Source organism: Poecilia latipinna, unplaced genomic scaffold, assembly GCF_001443285.1.
Source record: "Poecilia latipinna isolate Pla-1442-1.1 unplaced genomic scaffold, P_latipinna-1.0 Scaffold86, whole genome shotgun sequence".
NCBI lineage: Eukaryota > Metazoa > Chordata > Actinopteri > Cyprinodontiformes > Poeciliidae > Poecilia > Poecilia latipinna.
This window is the reverse complement of record NW_015112702.1, coordinates 561,528-585,472: the sequence shown is the minus strand read 5'-3', so window position 1 is coordinate 585,472 and position 23,945 is coordinate 561,528. Positions and strand designations below refer to the sequence as shown.

At 37.7% G+C, this 23,945-nt stretch overlaps 2 protein-coding genes across 4 annotated transcripts in view; one reads left to right on the top strand and one right to left on the bottom strand.

Moving 5' to 3' along the window:
- Positions 1 to 1,331, bottom strand: part of LOC106939896 (probable assembly chaperone of rpl4) — a 49,047-nt gene extending 47,716 nt beyond the window's left edge. Inside the window, exons 1-4 of the mRNA XM_015022473.1 lie at positions 1,090 to 1,331; positions 855 to 964; positions 629 to 775; positions 357 to 506 (exon numbers count right to left, since the gene is read on the bottom strand). Coding sequence (XP_014877959.1) covers positions 357 to 506; positions 629 to 775; positions 855 to 964; positions 1,090 to 1,156 — 474 coding nt within the window. The 5' untranslated portion in view covers positions 1,157 to 1,331. The remainder of the gene's footprint in view (positions 1 to 356; positions 507 to 628; positions 776 to 854; positions 965 to 1,089) is intronic.
- Positions 1,332 to 1,985: 654 nt separating this feature from the next.
- The window catches only part of mindy3 (MINDY lysine 48 deubiquitinase 3), a 35,182-nt gene continuing 13,222 nt past the window's right edge, over positions 1,986 to 23,945 (top strand). For 2 of the 3 annotated variants that reach the window (XM_015022459.1, XM_015022452.1), the window contains exons 1-13: positions 1,986 to 2,146; positions 3,771 to 4,080; positions 4,366 to 4,445; positions 4,588 to 4,648; positions 4,739 to 4,945; positions 5,088 to 5,139; positions 5,874 to 5,988; positions 6,237 to 6,310; positions 6,566 to 6,645; positions 6,847 to 6,917; positions 8,205 to 8,285; positions 19,141 to 19,213; positions 21,926 to 21,998. In XM_015022459.1, coding sequence (XP_014877945.1) covers positions 3,852 to 4,080; positions 4,366 to 4,445; positions 4,588 to 4,648; positions 4,739 to 4,945; positions 5,088 to 5,139; positions 5,874 to 5,988; positions 6,237 to 6,310; positions 6,566 to 6,645; positions 6,847 to 6,917; positions 8,205 to 8,285; positions 19,141 to 19,213; positions 21,926 to 21,998 — 1,196 coding nt within the window. In that variant the 5' untranslated portion in view covers positions 1,986 to 2,146; positions 3,771 to 3,851. The remainder of the gene's footprint in view (positions 2,147 to 3,770; positions 4,081 to 4,365; positions 4,446 to 4,587; positions 4,649 to 4,738; positions 4,946 to 5,087; positions 5,140 to 5,873; positions 5,989 to 6,236; positions 6,311 to 6,565; positions 6,646 to 6,846; positions 6,918 to 8,204; positions 8,286 to 19,140; positions 19,214 to 21,925; positions 21,999 to 23,945) is intronic. The other variant, XM_015022464.1, reaches the window with a different exon arrangement.

The following is a 23,945-nucleotide window of genomic DNA, read 5'->3' as shown; positions in this document are numbered from 1 at the left end:
AGTTTTTTATTATATTTTTTAGGGTTTCTTGTGGGGAGAAATTTGAAAAAAAAAAAAAAAAAAAAAAAAAAAAGTAGTCTTTAGCTGTGCAAAGCTGGTAGACATATACACACAAAAGTGACAGCTGTTACAGCCGGACAAGATTTTTCTGCAAAGTCATCAATCAGAAGGGTTGAAAACAAAAGCGTGCCACAAGTTTGTTTTTTATTTCCAAAATATTGTGACAAACAATTTATTATTTTCTTTTTGTTTGGTAATTATATAATTATAATTAATATATAAATATATTAAAGCTTGTAGTTGTCTAGTGGTCAAATGTGGATAGGTTCAAAGGGTATGAAGTTGTTCTCACTGACCTCTGTTTCCTGCTTCTCTAGAACCGATAGAAGAACCTGTATTCCTCTTGTGTAGTAGTCCACAGCCTCCTGGCCGGTGTGAATTTGTCCCAGATACATGTATTTGCTGTGACCAACATCCGGACTCAGGTCTATTGCACGGAGAAACACTTAGGACTTGGTAAAGGAAGCCCAAACTATTTCCATTTCAGGACAGAATGAGCAAAATACACAATGCTTTAGTGACTAATCAGTAGATAATGTATAAGGACAATAAAGTCACAAAAGGATATTGATTTAGCTTTCTGCATGTCTCCTAATTCGGAGCAAATGTGTCCCAGCATGTCAAGAGCTTGTAGGTTGTTGGAGTCCACATCCAGAGCTCTCTGACAGAAAAGGCCAGCCATCTCAAAGTCAAAACTGTCCATGTACTCCTGAGTCTGAACACACAAGATAAGTAAATGTACAGAATAAAACCTAGACACTTTCTACTGTGATACGTTTCATTTTTAAAGGCACCTTCTCTAGTAGTTGTTGTACTGAGTACTTTTCAGCTGTCTTCTTCTTGGCTTTCTCATGCATTCTTACTTTCATCCTTTCTTGAGGTGATAAATCAACAAATCCTCCATCTGTGGAAATGAAACATAGGCGCGAATGAAAAGTTGTGTCTCATTTAGTGATGAATGGCACGAACAAATTTTACATTGGATATAACAAACCAACAAACAAAAAAAAATAACACTGCACAGCTGACCCCTGTTTTGACGGTTGTCCTTCCTCTTGGGTTTATTTTTCTTCTTGTTCTTAGCCTGACCTCCCATACTGATAAATAACGTTCGTTACTCTTTACAATGAATTTTGCCCCTTAATAAAAAAATCTTTTCCCAAATATACTTCACGCGTGCTAAAGAACTGAACTGTAGGCGGCATGCAACACGCATGCGGTAAGTGCTGAAGCTGGGTGCGCCCCATTTGCGACTTGACGAGGCAATAGGGACGCCGTGTAGGAGTGGTTTGTACACAATCAATCTCAAACAGTGCATCTGTCGTGACATGTGCATATCTCAACCGCCATGCTCGGTTTCACTGTCATTGGTATTTAAGCATATTTCTAAATAAAGTTATTTGATCTGCAGATTTTGATTTCCACCTGGTATGCGTCAGGAGGTGAGCTCTGGTAAAATGTATGTAATTTTTGCTTTTTATTAACGGGTGTTGACAAAAAAATCCAGGATCGGTTTGACAGGTTGCCTCTGACCTCCTTTAGCTAAAATAAATATGCATAATTTGCCCTATATTTAAAAGGAAAATACTCTTCTCATTGCGATCTTTTCCACCCATGTCATTCACCGGCTGATTGTTAAGAAACGCATCCACAGTCACAGCTACGGAGAGAGATAATGAACAAAATACCAATCATACTGAATACATTTTTAAAACTTAGCAAGTAGAAACGTAAAATAGTCCAGATCTAGTGTTATGTTTGTTGTTGCATAAATATTCTGAAAGCTATAATAAAAAAATGAAGTCATAAACTGTGTTTTAAATTTACTAATCCATTTCTGAGGGTGCGCTAAACTTGATCGACAAGCTGATGAGCCAATCGGGCAATACGTCGAGACAACGCCTTGTGACGCATCTGGAACTTTCTCGATTTCAACCAATGGTATAATACGTCAAATGGACGCAGCATTTTTTCTTCATTTTACAATTTGTTGTAAATAAACGAATGACAGAAATGCGGCTGGCGGTGAAATTGCTCAACAAAATACAGCCTATACAAACCCCCTAATACTCGAGTCTATTTTGAGGTAAGTGTAGAATATTTACGTCGAAATAATGATAAACTACAGCCTCTCACGACCGTTATATCTGCCGCCGCCCTGGAGTGACAAGAAATTGAATGATAAAGCAATGTACGGTTAGCTGAAAGGTGTTAATGTTAGTGCTTGATAGTGCCAAGCAAAGTTACCTAATATTTTAACTTTTGCTTCGCCATATTGTATTAAAGAGTGAGCTGTTCGCTCGTTGTTAAATATTTCGTTGTTTATCATCCGTTGTAACCACCTGACGTTAACGGAGCCGCTAGCCTTTTAGCTTGGCTGCAGAGCGAGCAAGTGTTCAAATAACTCTATTAGCGCCAGGTTCTGTAAATACTTCAAACGTGATATGTACGATCATTGCGTATATGATACAGGTTGCAATTTTTATGTTTCATTAGAAATGTAATTCAAGAACACTTCCCAAGCTAAATTGTGTAGTACAATTAGTAAACGCCCAAAAATGTTTCTGAATTTTTCTTCATAATTCATCACTGCTCATGTCAAGTTTCGACAAAAGCTCAAAAGTTTTGCAGCTTTTTTTCAACTGCAACGTAGGAGAGAGTACAATCAGTACAATCATTAATACAGGATACATAATGAGAGCCACATTATTATTATTATTATTATTATTATTATTTATTATCAATAATTAAGCTGAAATTATTGGATACTTTACATATGTCCAGTTTAAAAACCCGTTATACAGAAATGTAAAACCCTTCCTTAATTAAAAACACTTTTTAGAAATTATTTCTCTTTGAACAAATGGTTTTTCAATTACCTACCTTTTTCAGTGTTCAGTGTGTACAGTCGCATTTCTTGCTGTAGAATATTTTTTCTAAATTAAAAGCTGTGACAGAGAATATTATTTCACAAAACAAGTTTATGTAATGCTTTTTCTTATTTTATTTGAAAAAATAAATGAATAAATAAAATGTTCTACTAATTAACTGTAACTTGAGAACTGAAGAAAACAGCTTGATCTCATCAGAAAGTGGCACCATCTTTTGTGGAACATTTTGTATTCCCATGCATGGTGGAAGATTATTTTTGGAGAAAAAAAACAAAACAAAAAAAACATCGTAAGCTACTTTTTTGCAGGCATGCAGAAAAGTCATCAAGACAGAAAATGACTTTTCTGGCTTAAACAAAAACAAAACAAACAAAAAAAACTCTCTTTTTTTTTCCAGAAAACCTTTCCCTCATATGGTCAATTTTGTTAACTTAAATCACTGAATTAAAATAAAATGTACTCAGGTGACTATGATGGATATTAGAAAAATAAATCATAATTTACAAAAACCAGAATCTGCTGGTCAAACATTAAGGAGAAATGGCAATTGGTACCAGCCTAGAAATATCCGTTTGGTAAATGTTTAGTACAGTGATCAGTTAGGTCATGATATAGCTCACTCACTTTGACTAGAGGGAAGCAGTACTTTACAACACTTTGTTTGAGAATATCAATAAAGTACAAATCTGTGAATATCTGTCCAACTGTACAAAATCCAAGCTCTTCTGTTACTCAATATAACAGTTGTTTTGTCTGATCTTGAGGTCACCTTAACCAAAGGCAAATCTGGATTTGTGTTTGTGTTCTGTTGCCTGGTAGATTGATGTCATACCTACGCTCCATTTTGCTGCCAGCCCCTGAGCTCAGACGAAGTTGGACCACAGAGAGAAGTTGTGGCTAATGCCACAGGTACAGACTGCCCTGAGAAGTGGAGTGTTGCCATTTGGAAGAGACTGCATTAAGAACAAACAGCCTCTCTCGTCCCTGCATGAAGGTTGGACCGAAGAGGGCGTTACTAAGGATTTGAAGCCAATCATGTCAGAGTTAAATAAGGAGGTGGTTGATCTGGTTTGGGGAAAACCAACAGGGGGAGGAGTTTCCACTTCGATCTTTCGAAGATGGTCTCAAGGTAGGGCTTTTGTTGTGATAACCACAGTGAGTTAATGTCAGTGTTTTCAGTTGTTTAGAAATTGGCAAACATTTGAATATCTCTTTCTGCCAGGCTAGACAGCCTAGAGTTTATCAAACTATTTTGCACATTTTAAATCTTCTTCTTTTATTTTTTATGTATATGTTTGTTGTCAATCCATGTTTTACTAAAGATCCAGCCAAAATTTTGCTTATTGTGTGCCTTAATGTGTATACAGAATGAATGATTGGCTCACTGTTGAATGAAGACTTCCCCTTTTCACAGGGTTTGTTTTTAGTGAACATGAGCAAACGGCTCTGAAGCAGTTTGAAGGAGGACCATGTGCTGTGATTGCACCTGTTCAAGTAAGTTTCTCACTGCACAACAGCCTGAATATTAGCTCATTCAGTGGCAACAAGATAAGATCTTTGAATATTAGATACGTAACCAACATGATATATAGCTAAAATTCCAGTTGCTGTAAACTGAGTTTGTGTTTCTTTGCAGGCTTTCCTTCTAAAGAACATTCTTTTTAACAGAGAAAGTTCCACCTGGAGAAAAATGTCAGGTAACTTCCCTAAAAAGATGATTATTGGGTTTTACTGTTTTCCTTATGTCTAACCAAAACAATTGATATTTTCACGTTTGTCTCCGTTAGAAGAGGAGCAGAAGATGGCCCTGTGTTCAACACTGAGTGAAATCCTCGAGTCTGCCTGTGCCAGCCCCTCCACAGGGTTCTGTTTTGTGACCTGGGCCAAGGGACAGAGCCCACATCCTAGCACGCTTTCTAAGACCCAGACACAGTCTCAAACACAGGACATGCCAAGACCAGAGAGCAGTCAGTCGCCACAGGAACAGCAGCCAAGTTAGTCTCGTATCATCGCCCACTCACTGACTGCATCTTTGGCTGCCCAACTAAATACATTTTACTGAAGTTTGACAGACTAACTCTGACAATCTGACGTTTTGCCTTGATGGTTTCTGTGATTGTGTTTTCTTGTGTCTAGCTGCTTTGGCTGCTGAGGACCTTGGCTTTGAGCAATTTCACAGTGTACTTCAGTAAGTGAAGATTATTTTTTATCAAATACCATACCAATATTTCCTCTCATCATAAATACTTTCCCCAATATAGTCTGGTAAAATGATGAATATTCTGGAGGGAGAGATTTAAAACAAACAATGAGGTTGGACAATTGCCAAAGTGCAGGATTTTCTGCTGCATTTTTCTCAGAAGCACGGGGAGCATGAAAAGGAGGTGTCAATTTATCTGTCTTGGCTTTTAGAGTGAACTTGCAGTTTCACTCTCCTTACAATTTGCCAACTCTCTGCTTTCATTGATTGCCTTGTTGAAAGAGCGCTTATCTGACACACAAGATGTCTGTTAAAGACACACCAGCAAATTAAATATATGCACGGTTGAGCTTGCTGTGAGAAACATTGAAATTTCATCACATAGCTCCCTGACAGCTTAGACTACAGTCAGCAAAACGCAAAGCTTGCTCAAAGCAAAGAGGTGCATGCTAAATAAGACAGACGGATTCACTGGTATTTTTTTAATGAGCATTAGGATGAGAAGGATGGAGCGCTAATCCCTAGCGGTCTAATTTTTCTTTGTCCTGTTTTGTCTTGCGTCATTTTTTTTATCTTTACACATTAAGGACTGGCAAACACAATCCATGTCCTGTGACATTTTACAACCTGACACCCTTGGAATTTACTTTTTGTTGTTTCATGTTATTTTCTTAAGATTTGTATATATATTTATACTTCCCCACCTCTCCTTTATCCTGCAGCAAGCTAACTGTCCTGTCAGTGTCTGATCTCAGAGAGGAGGTGCTGTCTCTATACCAGTCCTGGAGGGGGTGCTGTGGGGTTTTGCTTTTCCTTTACTCTGTCATCCTCACTAAGGTAAGGGGAAAAAATGTAGCAGGGAGAGACAAATGGTCATTTCAAATACTGACGGCGGTAATATGATTTCTGAGATTAAGGGATTTAAAAAAATAAAGTTAATTTGGTACAAATCGAATATAAGTTTTTGCGTTTGGATACTTATTCAGAAATACTGTATGTTAATGTTCAAACTTTATGTGGAGGTTGCAGAGATTTCTAAATGTTCAACAAATGTTTGCTTTTCCCCCTTTTTTTTTTTTTTGCAGGGCATAGAGAATATTAGAAATGAAATCCAGGACCCAACAGAGCCCCTGATAGACCCTATACATGGTCATGGAAGGTATACAAATCCATCTTCTTGTTTCTTCAGCATTAAGCTGACTTAAAATGATTATTATTCAAAGCTGTTTTAGTTTACATTACTAACACAAGTATTACAAAGTGGATTTTTGTTTTTATTAAAATTCTATTGCTAATTAAAGACTTTGCTGTTCTTATGCAAAGCACTCCATATTTTCTTCGCAAAGCACATATGTGCACAACAGATTTTCTTTCTTATATAAACACTGTTTTTCCTTGTCCCTTTCTCGTTCAGTCAGAGCCTGGTGAACCTCCTTATAACCGGCCATGCCGTCTCTAATGTATGGGATGGAGACAGGGAATGCTCTGGCATGAGTAAGAGCTGGCACTGATGTTATTGACAAATAAATCTCATTAACACATGGAGCAAGTAGTAATCCTAGACTTAACCATATTTCTCTGAGATTAGCCATTGCTTTAATCTCATATCTTCACATATTAACAGTAAATAACTCAATCTTCCGTCAATAATATCAATTTTCACCTCTCTTTTTAATTCTGTTTAATTTCTTGTAGAGTTGCATGGAATTCATAAACAAGCATCTGTTGGCTTCCTCACGCTTATGGAGTCACTGCGCTACTGCAAGGTACAGACACATGCAGAAGAGAAATGAGGAGTATAAGCAAACTGTCGAGCTCTTGCTAAGTGTGCTGAAAACGTGTGTTTTTGTTTTTGCTTTTTTTGATCGGGAATTCAAAATGAACACAATTGAGTTGAGCACGAAAGCTTACGAGTAAATAGACATTTCATTCATGTTACTCTGAGATCTGGTATATTTCCAGTAAAAGTTACAAACTACAGCACTTTTTAAAAGATTTCGAAGTAAACTGTTCAAACAAATCAAAAGGGACACAACATACTTTCTCACTTTAATTCACCAAATTCCTGCCATGGGACATTGAAGGATTTCTCTGACATGCATGAAGGAATTAAAGCAACAGTCTGGCTTTGATGAGGAAATAACATCTTAACATGATATAGAGCTCAAAAAAGTCGATTTTGCATAACAGCTTAAGAATGTGTTTGCCTTGGAGCTTCAGTCACCCAAACAAAGACTTCAAAATTGTTGAAACCATCTCCATCCAAACTGATTTGCAGGAATGGGTAAAAATGTAGAGACTTGCTTTAAGAGCAAATCTCTACATTTGGAACTGCAGTTCCAGTTCATTCCAGTTCCAGTTCATTCCCTCCGAGTTTTGACTTGGAGGGAATGAATACATGTTCATTCCACACTGTTTAGAGTTTTCATTTGTAAAAAGTTCTTTCCTATTCATTTCTCTTCGTGTTGGTTTATCGCACATCATTCTAATAAAATACATTTAGTGTGGGTGGAAATCGTGTTCAAAATGTAAGAAATACTTAGGGCATCTATACAGCTATATATCTAAGCTTTTTGACTGAGGCAAATCCAAGTTACACAAAATAAATAAGGTATTATCTAAAATGATTGTGAGATTATGAATCTTGGGATTTTAACATAATGTTGCAACTTAAGTCACAAAGAGCTAAAATTTCAGTATGGATGTGCAAAAGGGAAATAAAGCCATCATAAAAATATGGAAGCCAGTCTTCAAATTGGCTGAATGAACCTGTTTACAATGTGCACATGTTCCCATTCATACACAACATACATGTTATCCTAACAAGGGAAAAGGTCATTTTGGTGAATATGAGTTTTTAATTTAATCCTGATGGTGTTTGGGGAGTTTATTTTTGTAACGTGTCTTTTCTGTTCAGTCAGTCAGTTCATTTCTCTAATAAAAAGATATGTTTGATTAGAAGCAAATGCTAAATCATAGTGGTACCTGCCAAAAATAGATTCTCTCCTTTTATAATCTATTCCTTTTGCTGTTTCTTTTTTTTTTTCTTTTAGGTCGGGACATTCCTCAAATCTCCAAAGTTCCCTATTTGGATTCTTGGCAGTGAAACGCATCTCTCTGTATTTTTCACCAAGGCAAGTTGAGTGCACTCATCCAGTACATATTTCACACACTGACAGAGTGTGCAACACAAGGCAGATATTTCTCAGCAGGTTAGAAAAACTAAAATAAGGAATGTGCTCAACAGATTTAGTTTTGTGTAGATCAAATATCAGTGTGTATGAAAAAACAGGTGAGGCAGAGATGGAGGGGGAAGGAATGTGAACACAGGAGATTGTCTTATATGGCAGGTGCTGCATGTTGGATTGTCACCAATCAAGTATCAAGTGGGGAAGAAGGGAGTTAAATAGTACATTTGTTATATTGTATGATGTAAAAGTCTGCTTGGCGTCACTAAAAGACACCAGGTTTACCTTTGCTGTCAGGGCAATTATAACAAAGCGGATGGATGTTCCAGATTTTTTTTTTCTTGGTAGAGTTTAGTCTCAAACACTCTCAGCATTCATATTTGACTAAATAGATAATCAAGAATGAGACGATAACGTGATTTGAATAAATTATTTTGTGCTATTAGTGTGTGGCTATTAATGTGGTGTAAATCACAAACTTGCTGCAAACACAAGGGTCACATTAACAAAGATATTTAACTGAACACAACTTTTCTGCTGTGTTTGCACCCTTTGAAAACATGCAAACAGGTTTTTCATGGAAAATATATTTTCTTAGTCAAGCAATTTCAAAAATGCAGATTAAAAATAAAAAACGGGTATTTGTATGCAATTTATATCTGGAAGCCACAATAATAGTATAAAGTGTTATGTTTTGTTTTGTATTCTCTGTGTGCATGTGTATGTGTGTTTATGCTTATTTTGTCCCTCTCTCTCTGTCTATTTTTTTTTTCCTGGCATCTGGCTTACTCTGTCCTGGCTGTTTTGTCAAAACAGAGAAAGCTGAGAGGCTAAAAGGTTCCAAAGAAAATACAAGGCTCTTTAGTCTGCCACAGCTTTAGTGATGCTTAGAATCTCCTTAAATGTTGGTGTCGTTAACACCTCCTACCACGTCAGCATTATGCACTACAGTGATTTTGACCTTAATCCTATAGTGTGTGTACTGATGGAGATTTTTTTTATTTCTTTTTACATCTCCCTTTACAAGATTTCTGCCGGTTTGTAAACCTAATAAATGTGAGGGATGAAATGCAGCCAAAATGGTTTCTGTTGAATCCCAGTTTTACAGGGGCAGTGGACAGAAACATAGTCTTGTTGTGAAAATACCATGTTTAAATGCTGTGGTTTTCAGTAATAAAACTAACCAATGATTCTGTTGTAGCAATTATGCTTATTAACTTGCGAAATCATTACTTACTTACCGAGTTAAAGTTGTACAACTTTAAGAAACTTTGCCTCACTGTTCTAATTTTACAGCTTTTAATCGCTTTCTGGACTGTCTTGTTGCAGTAGCAGAGCTCTGTGTTCTTGGTACACAAAACTCCAGCTGGTTGAAAAAACACGAGATCTAGACTTTTTCTGACCTTTTCTACTCAGTGTTCCAGAAATGCTGTAACTGGTAAAACCCATATTACAGCTGAGGCAATGTTGGGACACCTGAGGAGAGTGCCGTCAGGTGTGTTTCCTTATACAGGTGTGTGTGTGTGAATGCATGCATCTTGTACTAAACCAGGTTATCACACCCATCAGTGAGACTGTAACTATATACAGCAAAAGATTGTGAATTAAATTAAGGGTCTAGGAAGTCCTCGCTATCATTACAACACGCTCTTAATATAAAATTGATTAAAAGCTCGGTTACATGGCTAAAGCTCTGCCCGGCAGTCCTAGTGTATCAAATGTTGGATCTGTGATGAACCAATCATGTATGCGCTAATGAGTTACCGATTCACACAACTCCCTGGGGCTGGATATATGTTTGTATGTATATACATTCACATAGCAGAGCAGAAGAAATTTAATCCTGATTAGCTTTAGTGGTGTGCATGCGTGCGCGGATTTAGCTGGTTGGTGTATTCCAAAGGATGTGATTCCAAAGTTTCATCAGAATGCATTTGTTTCATTCAAATGCACACAACAAATGCACACAAAAACTAGCTAAGATACACAGACAGGGCTACATGTTGATGCTAGTAGTCTGCTTCGCAAGCTATAGACCAACTAGAGAGAAAAGTAGACTTGTTGGAGCTACTTTGGTAAACCTGACAAGTTTCATTTGGACTCTTTAAAAGGAAATCTTTTTCAAGCTAATTTGAAGCTTATTATCTATTCTTTGTTATACAAAACAAAACCATACCTAATTATAATGCTTTTAACTCCAGCAAATCCTCTCATTTGTATTACCCTGAACGATTGTCAGTGTCTGACCATGGCTTTTAAATTGTTATCTTAATAGCATTTTTGTTTTTTATTTAATCTGCCTACACAAAATAAATATTTCCATTTCTGTTTCACATGCCAAGACTCTATGTCCTGTATTAGGGTTGGTCTGTGTGCTAGAAAAAGCCATAGTGACTGTATATTGGATTGTAATAAGCAGTACACTGGTTTATCAGCCAGTCAAATGATTGGCACCGCTTTTCTTAAGTTTGGGAAATCGGTGATTGGCCAATGCTTGCATATAAAGCCAATCTCATCCTGTACCTCAGAAAACATTTAAAAATCAACCACTGTCCTCTTCTGCTCTTCCAGGAGAGAAGTTTGACAGATAGACCGGCCCACCAGATCATGTCTGCACATTTGCAGTTAGCAATAGTAGTTAAAGTTAACAATAATAGTGACTTTCTCGCTATAATTTGCGGCATTTCAAACTAAAAAATTGGTATTGACCAAAATCGGAATCAGCAGGTCCTTCCTTTTAAAGATTGGTATTTGGTGATTGGAGTTGACTGGAGTTCTTAGTATGTAGGTAGAGGAGAAAGATAAAAACCAGTCATATTCCAGAAAACCAGCCTACTTTTTTTAAGTTTCTTTCCCTTACAGTTTTTAGAGATTAGGCTGCCCAACTGAAGGATCATCCTGCAAATCTTATTCTTTACCTTACTAGTCCCTCATGGGATGAAAAGGGGAGGAAAGGAAGTTGAGAGGAAGGATGCACTTAAAAAGGGCACTGCAGTGGTCACTCAGGAAAGGGGCCTAGGGGAGGGGGATCCTCTTGTGACATTTCTCATCAGTCTTTACTCTACCCTCACTGAGTGATGAGGTTCACAGGCTGTATCTGCACGTCTCCTGGGACTTGCATGTGTGTGTTTGTGTGACTCTGTGTACAGTATTTGTGCTCTGGGTCAGTGATTTACTTGAGGTAGCAGCCGCCATGGCGCTCTCTGTCTTCTAAGACTTCCACCTCTGTCTGCACACAAGACGTCTTTTAAAGGCTAGTAAAAAAGAGGAAAGTGGGCTGACGGAGAAGAAATAAAGTTTTCCTTGAAAATAATTGAATGATATGCTGCTATGCACAACCAACTTGTATTCATTTATGAAGGAAACCCAATAGATTTAGGCAATTGAAATGTGGAACTAACTACTTCCTGGAGACTGGGCAACTTCCCTGCATTGTTACAATGTAACCACTGGAAGAAAAGACTGGCCCGGGGACATAGCGATATGTTCGACTTTTTAGGGCTTTTGGACCATCTTAGATTGGGACAAATCTGGACAGAACTGTTTTATAGGTATTCTTTAAAACCTAGTTTTATTTTATGGAACATTTTTCTACTTAAAACGAGAATATAAATGTATTGAGTGCAGAATAAGAGGCTTGTCTACGATGCCATTCTTGCCAGTACTGCTGCTGACCCATTACATCATTCCTAAAAGATGCAATAAAAAGATAGAGGAAGATTTCTATAGAACACCACAGGCACATTTAAGGATCTTTTTTCCTCTAAACAGGATTGCTCCCTTGTTCATTTGATCAGTGGGTGCGGGTCACATGTAAACACAAAACAACAAAGCGGTGTACATTAACAGTCATTAATAACCTTTGACAGGTCAGACCAAAGGTCATTGTAATGGGATAAAGGGTTGTCATCGGAAGTGTGTACGTGCTGCTTTATTCTTCGTTCACCCTTGGGTATTTGTCAGTGTTATAGGAACCATCAGTGTGTTATACAACTACTCACTGGTGTCTCATCTCTTTTCACAGAGACGCACTTTTGGTTATCGAAGACGGCTTCATAAATCACTGTTTTGTTCTGTCTGTCACACTCGAGGCTCACGCACGTACCCACAGACCTCCAGCAGAAACTGCACACTGATTATGTGGCAGGAGAACATCTTTCCATTGTTTCTTGTGATTTCTTGTGATGGCGTGGGTCATATGCTTTTATAGGACCCGAGTTTTTAGACGAACTAAGAACTATAAAGCACAAACACAGTAATGACCCATTTACATAGCAATCTCTTGCATGCTGACCTTCTCCTCAATCTGTCTTGTAGTAAGGCTATCTGTACCTGCTCTGAACAAAACTGGAGACATTATCCAAGACCTGTGCTTTGTTTTGAAACTGAGACCTTTAAATATACTCCATGTCCACTCACAGCCTCTCAGCACACACAATACCTCTTTAGGCGAACAGGAGGGAAAGAGAGTGTAATTCTAGTAAAAGGCTATGCCTACCTGTCTTACCTGGAGTAGCTACCTTGATGTGGAGATAAAGTCTGAAAGGAAGAAGGAAGAATGAACAAAAAGTGGAGGGCAGAAAGGGAGGAAATACTACAAAACTGGAGTACCTACTTATCCCAGGAAAAGGTAGCTAACGAGGGCAAGAGACAAAGTGAAAGGGGAAACTAGATGAGTGAGAGATCTTCTCTGCTTGAAGAACCCCAAAAACATGCTGATGAAGGTTTTACCCATTCACAGACATTCCATGAAGTGACACAAGTGCTGAAAGGGTCAAATTACTTTCAGACAAGCTTTTGTACTTTATCTAGCAGACCGTGATGCAGGAAACCCAACCAGATTACAACAAAGGAAGATAACTTAGACAGTCAACAGCACTTCAAATCTGTTGTAGGCCAGTCGAGATCTCTTGGCTAATAAATAAGGCTCTTATACAATCTCAAAAGGTGCTTAAGGTTATTGAAATGCATTTATATTTCCAAACTGTAGCCTGTGTCATTGTCTAAAAGTTTTATGCATTCCACCATTCATATGTATGTCCTTTCGTCCATCCAGTTATTCTCTTGTATATCTACACATATATACATGCCATGTCCATTTGCTATCCTAAAAACAATCCATCCGTTTGCACTAACTTATTACATTTCTCTGTTTGGCCCTTTTACTATCCATTTACAATACTGTGACAACATTTGTTTTGAAGGCACAGGTTCTTCCTAGTTGAATGCAAAAACATGATTAATTATAACATCCAAGAATAAGCAGAGGACAGTTGAATCCTTGTTTATAAAATTATAATTTAAGTGTCACTTCGGTTTTTGGTCTGGCAGTAAACAAGATGATGCTTAGTAAGTTTTAATATCCTTTGTGAAGTGAGTACCATTTTGATTCAGTTGTGTAAATATTTCACCTTTAATATTGCTTGTCATTAGCGTGCCAGTGTGTGCTTGCATTTGCTTGTCAATTTAATATTGCATACAAATTGATTTTACTGCTCGTTAACAAATAAAGAGTCATTCTATATCAATAAATACATTGACTGAAAACAAACCTATATCTAGTTCATGCAAAACCTATTACAAGCATAAACGAGATCCAACACTAGTTTGTTTTGTGGCTTGAGTATTTGATAGTCTACTAAGCCATGTGCTTATTAACATTTTCCTGCATTAACTCATACCACAGTAGAACAGAGTGTTACGTGACTAGAATGTCGTGTGGTGCAGAACTGGTGGGCCACCGGATCTCCAGCAGATGCCCCGGGAAGCGCTTAAGATTGTATTTTTTTTTTTGTCTTGACTGCATCAGAGGAGAAAATTCCTCATAACGACGCTTTTGTGTTTGCCTTGTCGGCTTAAGAAGGTTGCATATTATGTTGTTGTTGTCTGAGCGTCTCTGTTTCTGCAGCTTTTCTTCCAGAAGTGCCATAATTTGGGCAAATTAGAGAACAAATGAATTCTGTCCAATATTTTTTTATTGTATTTTTAATAATTTTTTGTTTTGATATATCGACTATTTTGACAGCCCTATTTGTACTTTTCTTGTCTATCCATTTGCCCCTCCGTCCCTCAGTTCAGTACCCTGGTTTCCATCTTCCTGTTTGTTCCCCTTCTCTCTGTCTCTGTTCTCTCCTTTCATTCTTCCATTTGCCCATAATCTTTATTCAACATCCCTTATGCCTTCATCTGTCCATTTTTCCTAGATAATTCATTCCTCTGTCCATTCACCCATTTATATGAATTTATTCTTCAATCTTTCTGTTTGTCCAACTTATTTCCTCTTTAAAAATTTGTCTACAACTTTTATTCTGGAAAAGTATGGATTTTAAATGTGAAAAATTTGTAAACTGACTAATCAAAAACACACTCACTCTCTTCATACTGCATAAAACGGTTAAATTAGTTCTTAAATACAGTCTCTTTTTTTTTAATCCTGTTTGCTGATGCTTTGAGTTAGAGAAAATAATCCCACAGTATAATTTGTTTTTTTAATCAGTCGGGAAGCGTGTATCTGTATGTTGTTCATCCTTTACTCATTAGGGGTATATTGTTGTTGCGTTGTCATGCAGGTCAAGGGTTTGTGCATAAGAGGTCAAACTGCAGAGTTTGGAATGTGCTCCTTGATTTCATTAGCCACACTTAAAGAGAGTTGGCCTTGGTGTTCCAGTGTGTGTCTCTGTGTTGTGTTGTGTGTTTGTAGGAGCTCTAAGCAGAAAAGAATTCAATGCTCCCGTATAAGCAAACATTTGGTATCAGGGGATGCAGAGTGTTTATTGCTCAGATTCTGTCTCTTACCAACATGTTCGCGGTGGAGAAAGAAGAAACACCAAGTAGACAGGCGCACACTTCCAAACCTCCCTGCAGAGAGTGTTAGCTCCGTGACTTGTTTCCCAACTCAGCAGCATCTTCCTGAGGCCTCTAATAAAACACAGATCAAAGACAAGCAAGCAGACATGTCATCGCATACAGAGACACACACACACACAGTTCTGTCATTTCTGCAGCCGTTATTAGTGCCTGTGCTTATCTGCACTATCTTTTGCAACAATGAGTCACAATTGTCTCTGTTCCTTTCAACATGCTCATTTTGGTGGGTTTAAAACGAAAAACACCGTAAAGGCATGTCACTCTTAGTTCCCTGATGACCGATTTGTAAAGTTTATCCTCTGATAAAGCCAGTATCATGTTGCAATTGTTAGTAGACATGATTTACGTGAAAACTGTTTTAGTTCATGAACTTTGAGTATAAAGTTTCCTAGTTTTTCACTTTGGGAAGAAACTTGTTTTATTTGTTAGGAAATATAGTATTAAGTGGCTTGTAAAAGTATTCATACTCTATACTTTCCCAGATTTTGTCACATTAGATCCGCAAGTTACAATTTATTTCAAATGTATTTCCTTTGCAAATGAAAATGGCCAATTACAGCAGCAGGAATGTTTTTCTTCTAGCTTTGCATATCTGGCAACTCCAACTACATCCAATTCCTCTTGAAGTAGCTCAAGCACTCAACTTGAACAGAGAAGATCTGTGGACATAATTTTTTAAGGCTTGACACAGAATTCCAATTGGGTTTATGTCTGGACTTTGACTAGACCATTCCAAAACATACATAATGTTTTGGTGTTGTTTGCTCTTAAGTGAATCTCTGTTCTGCAGCCTGCAACAAATTGTCTCCCAGCGCATCCCTGCATCTCGCTTAGGGCTGCGCAGTACATCGCTATTCACTGTACGCAATAGCAACGTTACAAATGACTGTTTGGACTAAAATAAATATTAGCTTATGAGTACAACAGATTCAGGTTGTCAATGCAAGTAGCGTGCTCGGTTCTGTTTGCATCAGAAAATGTTTTAGGAGGACATAAAGGTATTCTCGTAAAGTCTAAGAAGCTTCAACTGACTTGTTTCTTTGCCAAAAAAGCAGATGGAGCCAGATGCGACTTTTTAAATTAAACTATGTTGTTTAGAAAAACTTTTTTTTCTCTCTCCAGTAGATGGATGCCTTACTCAAGATCGTGGGCCTATGTTTGCAATAAACTTGAAGCACAAAGAAACCCTGTGTTTTAGTTACATGTTTGTTTGTTTTTCACAAGTTATGATGTCATCTGGATGTGCAACACCATTACCAGATAGCTTTTTTTTCCTGGTAATCTAGTTCCATCCATCTTCCCATAAACTCAGTTTACTGAAGCTGCCACCACTACGTTTCAATATTGGGATTGTTGTAGTATTATTGTGCTCGTTTGCTGACATGCTGTATGTGCACCCTACAAAACGTGAGAAACGAGTTTCTTTCAGTAAAATCTTTCTTCGTGCGTTTCTTCCTTTTAAAGTTGAGATATGGATAGTAAATTGGATACAAATGGACTCCATGGAGCAGCTAGTTTTTTTGTCAAGGGAGTAGTCTCGAACAGATTTTCCTTAAGGATATCGGAGTAAAAAGAACTGAACACAAAATTGGTTTTTCTATTTAAATTCCAATTTGCCATAAAATATTGAAGTATGGGGTTGTAGAAAAACAAAATGTTAAGTTTTTAAAGGGTACAATTACTTTTGCAGGCCATTGTAATTAAACTTTACCTGATTTGTTTGTTTTTAGATCCTAAAGAACTTTTCGTCACTTTTCCTCCTCCTGCAAACCATTGTCCACAATCATCAGCGCAACACTGACGTATTCTGCTTATGACAAAAATGCTGTCGGCTTTATGGAGCCTGTAATGTTAACATGTCGGCCCCCTTGCGATAGCTTGTGTGACAGAACGGTATGCGAGCATATATTCTCTGGCGTGTGACTGTTTTTCTTTACATTTGAAGAGCCAGCAGCTGGGAGTCATCTCTTCTTGATGTGTCTGCCTTGACCGCCCCTCTCTCGCTGAGTAAGCCCTGAATACAGTATTAAGTGGACTGTGAAACCCAAGCAGGCTGTGTGGATCCGAGGCTCTAGGCTTAATAAAGAGGCCAGCTAAAAGAAGATGAGCAGGGCTCATTTGTTCTCTCAAAACATGATGTGTTTGTCCAGCGATTTGTTGTCATAAATACTCGCTCTCCCACACTCGGGCAAGAACAGTGAGACCCTTTCTGCTTTCATCTACGATTTTGGATGTGTTTTAGCTGGAATAATAAAAAAAAAAGAGGCATATTTTAAAATGCTTAAAAATGTATTCTCTTCATTTTCCGCTCTTCTCATCATGTTGTTAGGTTTTTATTTTTAATCTTGTGGCTTTCTCTGCTTTAAAAAATTTTTTTTTCTTATAAGAACTCATTGGTTGTTCTTTTGTCAGGTTTCCAATAATCTTTCAAGCAAATCGGAATTTTAAATTTAAAAAACAATTCAGATTCTTATGAAAAAATAAGACTATAAGAAATCTTGTTGGACAGGTTAAGTTTTGAGTTTAAAGTTTAAAGCCTTCAGAAAGTTCATTACCAAGAATAAAACATTTACCTACTCTAGGCCTTAAAAAAGTTGTTTTTTTTATTGACCTTGGTGTTTTTTCCTATTGCAGACAAATATTTTAATGTATTTTTGGAGGATTTGATGTGCTAGATCTACACATAATGCATAGTTTTATTTTATATAGTATTCAGTGCGCTTTTGAAGAGTCAATACATGGTAGAAACCATTTTCTCTGTAATTTCACCTACAAGCCACCTGTATATGTCGCTACCAGTTATCAAATGCAAAGAGATATAATAGATTTGGGTAGACGGGGATCCCTGCGTAGCTCTTGCTGAATGTGTTGTTTTGTTTAAAAATGCGAACCAGCTCTCAACTTTTTTTTTTTTTTGCAGCCTCTACTTTTTCCTAGCTGAATAAAAACCACCGCCACAGCATGATGCATGTTTCACCATGGGGACACTGTGTTCAGTGAAACACGAAGTATCAGTTTTCTGCCCCATACAGAGTTTTGCATGCATCACAGATTTCAAATTTTGTCTCGGCGGACCAGTTCTTAAAATATGCATCCTTTTTCCACTTCAGTTATGTGAGATCTTTTACTTTCCTATCATTTAAAATCCCAATGAGAAGTATTGAAGTTTTCCGTGTGTAACTTGGACTACGAATACTTTCCCAAGGCAAATATGTACTGTAGATTGTAGGCCTGTCATTAAAGGCATCAAAATGTGTAGATCAACAAACACATTTCACTTTTGTTCATTCCCTTCCATCACTGCTTTACTGTAAAGCCCTTTCTTGGTCAACAAGCACAGGGAAGTTTATCACAGAACATGGTCTATATGTGTAAGGCTTGATTTCCTGATTGTGTGTTTGGACTGAAAACAAGCTGTCTAAGTTTATCAGCGGATCTGTTAATTACCCAGTACTCTGTGCTAATTGCTTCAGCCCCTCTCACTGCACAGATTTAGTCTATCACATCAAATACATGTTTAACATACATTATTGCTGCACCACAAAGTCACTAGTGACTGACAAAATATGCTGACCTCATGTAATACTTATGTGTGGTACTTTTTTTTTTTCTTCTTAACCTTGGAAACCTGAAATTGTATAGTCAAATTTTCTGCCATGTTTTCTCTCTTTGTTCTAGAATTCCTCCTGTTGTACAATTGTTGAAGCTCTTTTCTTTGAGAAACCAATCTAAAATCTGCTCCATTTTTTTTGAGATTCGTCCCCCTCTCTCCTCCTATGTATAGAGATTTAGTTAAAAATCTCTATACATTTTCTCCAGTTTGTTATCCAAAGCTAGTTTTTTTTTTCTCTGTTTTTTAATTTTTGCTATTCTTCTCTCCCTGTGTTTCTTCCTTTTCCCTCCCTCTTTCGCCTATTTGGCTGCTTCCCAATAGGAGATGTCGTTGGTAGGTCCAGAATCTCCATCAGAACAAGCAAGAAGGGTTTTCCAGTCATTTGATCCAGAAGGTAAATAAGCAACAAGTGTTTGCATCATTTGCACTGCACATGTGATCATAATCTTGCACCCCACTCTCTGTGGGCTTTCTTTTTTCCCCCCCATGTTTCAGATTAATTGAAAACTTCCCCTGTCCATCTCTCCCTTCTCAGTCACTCTTTCCTTTTCTTCTACATGGGGAACAAAATGGCTCTCTGATCTCTGCTGTTATTGTTGAAGTTTGTCAGATCAGCCCCTCCAACAGCTGAGTCAACCATCCTGCCTCTTTCTTCTTTCCCCCTTTTTCTCTCCCTTATTGCCTCTTCCAGCTAACAGGGGTAGAAGGGAGTGGGAAGGACATGACTAGTTTCTTTTATCTGCATTTTGAAGTTGAAAGTTAGTTTTTTGTTGCTTTTTTCCCCCTCTGTGGTTAATTTGCATAAGATGCGACTGAAACGTCCTGTTTAGAGGACATATTATTTACAAACAGCTGTTTCTGCTTACAAAGAAGAGAACATCTCTAGAAATGCAGCCCAACAGACATGAAGGAACTATCAGCCATAGGACCTTTTTTTATTTTTCACTTAGACGGCACATCTTGCTTTGTTTGCATCTTCTGCCTAGATGGTTTTTTCCACATCTACTTTGTTTATTACATCCATGCACTATGTACCACACTAGTGTAGCTTTTGTAGTAACGAACCAAAACAGCCTATTTATTTTCAAAGACTAGTTAATTTATTTCTGCCAAATACAGCTTACCTTTTTAAAAAGTTTTTATTTTTTGGGACAAATCAGAAAGAAAAGGTTCTGTCATTAAAAAAATGTTTTTGTTTTTTTTAAGTGGTTTGACCATGTCAAATAAAGCCTGATCTGGTCTAAGCTGAACTTGATAATTCTATGCTTAACGAAAACTTTCAACTTTAAAATGTAGCTTGAAATTTATCCAGTTATTTTTATTTTGTTTATGAAAACACAAAAGGAAGCTTTTTTTTTTTATTTATTTATTTTTTTGCGTTAGGACTTGTGGGCATACACTGCACACTATTTTCAGCACCAGCTCAAACTGACTACATTGCAGAGTTAAGTATTCAAATCATGTTCTCTCACTGTACGACCAGAAGCTCAGATGTGAGTTGATTGCTCAAGCTGCACGTCGAAGCAACACTTCAGAATCTTCAATCTGGAGTTTCAAAGAGTGTAAAACCACATGATGCACGACGCAATTAAGGCGAAACTCGGCGCAATCCCAAAACTTGGTAAAATCAATTCAAAATGGGTCAGAAATTCCTGAGGTTACATTTAGATTGACAAACATGAAGAACTACACATTGATCAGTGCTGTCCTTCACTTAATGAAGAGTCTGTAAAACAACGTTTTTGGTTTGTAAAACCTACACATTTTATGTGATTGCAAGTCTGTAATATCACAATTGCGAAGGACTGTTTTGATCCAATATATATTAAAATATTATTTGACAAGTATCATGTTTTCACAGTTGGATGTGCCTTCAACACAAACTCCTGGTGTAATTATTTTAATTACATCAGGAGTTAATCATTGTTTAATAATCAAACAAGAACATGAAAGGTGTAGTCATATATTGTCTCATTGAACAGTTTAGACACAGCCCATAGATGAAACTGTTGTGTTCACGTACATTTGTTTATACTGCGAAATGAAGCGTGTCATTCTCAGCTGCCTTAAGCAGCCCTGTTGACTTTCTGGCCCTTTGTGAGCACGTTCTGATTTGTGGACCTCATTCTGAACGTCCTTCCAGGACCTGCTGAGATTAACCCTTCCAGCTAGACGCAGTCCTGTCTGCTCAGAAAACCTCCACTATAGATCTGTAAACATAACTGTCATTTGTTCTTACTTGCTCTTCATTTGTTCCTTCCTGTCCTGTTGCACAGTACGGCAGTGCCGCTGTCATCTGCCAGCAGGTTCTGCGTACCATATGGCCTCCTCTCATGCACACCCGTGCACACAAGCGCATGCTTTGTCTGCTGTCGGTGAACCCACGCGCTTAACCTCAAATGTGCACACATGAAAGGAGAATACTGTACACAACACGCATATCCATGCAGCGTACAGTTGAGCGCTGCGGTAAGGGATGTAAAACTGTCTGTTGCATGTAGAGTCTGCACAGCTCCTTTTGTTATAGGAAAAAAAAAAAACTCGCACACAACGCACTGACTCATAAGTCGTCTCAGAAATTCCCCGTCTCTGTCGCAGTCGAATATTAGTTTGTCATGTCCCTGCACGGCGTTGTTTGTGCGTGCCTGCATCCTCTTACTTCACAGCCACTATCAGTTGTCGCTGTGGGAACGACATCTGGTTTTGGACCGAGAAGAAAAGAGTGGCTTGTGAGAGAGCAAGCTCCGTAATCGTCAATTAATCTCCACAACACAGTCGGGGAATATGGTAGAGTCTGAACAAGATAACCCACTAGCTCACAGTGACATAAACCTAGAAGTATCCAGCCAGACAAAACGGGCAAAAACACATGTTTGCATTTAAAGTTACTGCTTTCAGGTAACACAATCATGCAGTTCCAATCAGAGCGAAAGAACCAAGAGTTTTTATATGAGAGTTGTCGGATGACTTCATTGCCCAAGATCTGCAAGTTGATGTGCCAATGTTTGTGTGTGTTTCTAAATGCTTTGCCCTGTCTCAACTTATTGTGTTATGTGTATGATGTACCAACGTCTCCTTATGCCTCCTTTTGTCTGTCTCTTTCTAGATAATGGCTTCATACCAGAGTCTCTTTTGGAGGATGTAATGAAAGCTCTTGACCTTGTCTCAGAGCCTGAATAGTAAGTCCTCGCCTGTTCAAGGCTTAATGAAAGATTGTGTGTGTGTGTGTGTGTGTCGGGGGAGTGTTAGCTTGTGTGGTTGAACGTCGCACCTGTGGACTTTCTAAAGTTCTACCTCCTGAGTCAAGGCCAGGCCAGGTCAGTGACCCTGGGCTCAGGTTTCACTACCAGGCTGCCGTAAAGTAAAGCAAGAGAGAGCGTCGCTATAAAAGCCTAGGAGAAGGAGGAAAAAGTCAGAAACTGGCTTAGAGGGAGATCATTAACAGCAGGAACAAAGACAAAGAGTTCGAAGAAATGCTTGAAAGCGCCGCCTGAAACAGAAGCATGTTTTCTCTCTCGGAGGAACAGTAAGCCCGAATGCTGCAGTCGGGGAGCTTTGCCAAATACTGGACCACCGATCAGGTCTGCAGACCCCCAGATGGCCAATAGATCACAACAAACGTAGCAAACGGGAGGGAAACTCCCAGTGCAAGGCACATTCATTTCCACACATAGAGTTTGTGCTTTGACTCCTACAGTTAAAAAAAAAAGTGAATAGGGTAAATAATTTAACAGGATCATCTAGATTGTTTTTCTTAATAGGAGGGTACTGTTTTTAAGGGGATCTGGAAATAACTTTTGACAGTCTAAGTTTCAAACCAACTTTGTAGATGGATTTATTCACTGTACAGTCACATAACTTTTATTTGTTTATCTACAGCACCTTAAACACTCATTAGCATCCCTGGTAGAGATGCTGCAAGACACTTAAACAAATGCATTTTAAAGCATATCTTGTATCAGCCTTCTAGGCCACCCAGATATTTCTGGTTCTGATATGCTCTGCATCCCCAGAACCAGAACCAAACATGGAAAAAGCAGCATTCAGATTCTTTGCACCACAAATCTGGACCAAACTTCAAACAAATTGATCTTACACTGAAAATGTTCTAAAAACCCAACTCTTAAAAGCTGAGTGCAATTATTTTGTTGGGAGAAATCGTAACTGATTTTAGTAAAAGTCCAATACTGATTGACACATCTGCTATTAATACTTTGCCATACTTTGGCCTGTTTGTTAAGATGGTACTTTCTTCTACATCACACCAGGCAACAAGGAGGGAGATCTTTAATTATTTATTTATTTATTTATTTATTTATTTTTGCACAGTCTTCCTAGATTGTCCACAATTTTAAGTCCATTTCATTAGGATTAAAGTGATCATGAAAGGATGTTGTTGAACAATGTCTGTGTTGATTTGGCCATATGTTTTAAATGATTATTGTCTTTAAGCATCCAGTAATGGCTCATTTTTTAGTTTTGTTTTGTATGAAGCTATCTATTAAAGATCCCCTGGTGACATCCTCCACTCAATCTTACAATTGACCTGAGGTCGTTTTTTAGATTTTTATCCTTTGTATCTCGTCAAACCAACTATGATGGTTTTCTAAAAAAGAAAAAAAAAAAGTCTGAAGTGCCCAAAACACAAGATTCCAGGTGAAGTCATGGTGAGGGTCTTTGTGCAATCTGCTGGCCAATGGCTTTAAGAAATAGGACCATGTGTCAAATTATGGATTTAATGATTAAAGGTTCCTGTTACCCTTATCAACTAATTTTGTCTGTGGTATTTTATGCTACTACTGGAAAAGGTTAATTTATTTTTAGGCTTTCTTGTACATGTTTACTAGAGGTGCCGATAAATGTGGCCTGCGGTGTAATATCACTCTGACAGATGTAAGTGTTTTGATGCTATAAATATCATCTGACTCCATTTAAGAACAAATCAAGCCACAGATCATTTAAAAAAAAGAGTAAGTGGTCCTGATAGCTTTTTTTTAATTTTTTTATTATTGTGTGTGTGTGTGTGTGAATATATATATATATATATATATATATATATATATATATATATATATAAAACAAACAAAAAATACATACTCTCTCTCACTCTACACACACATATTTTT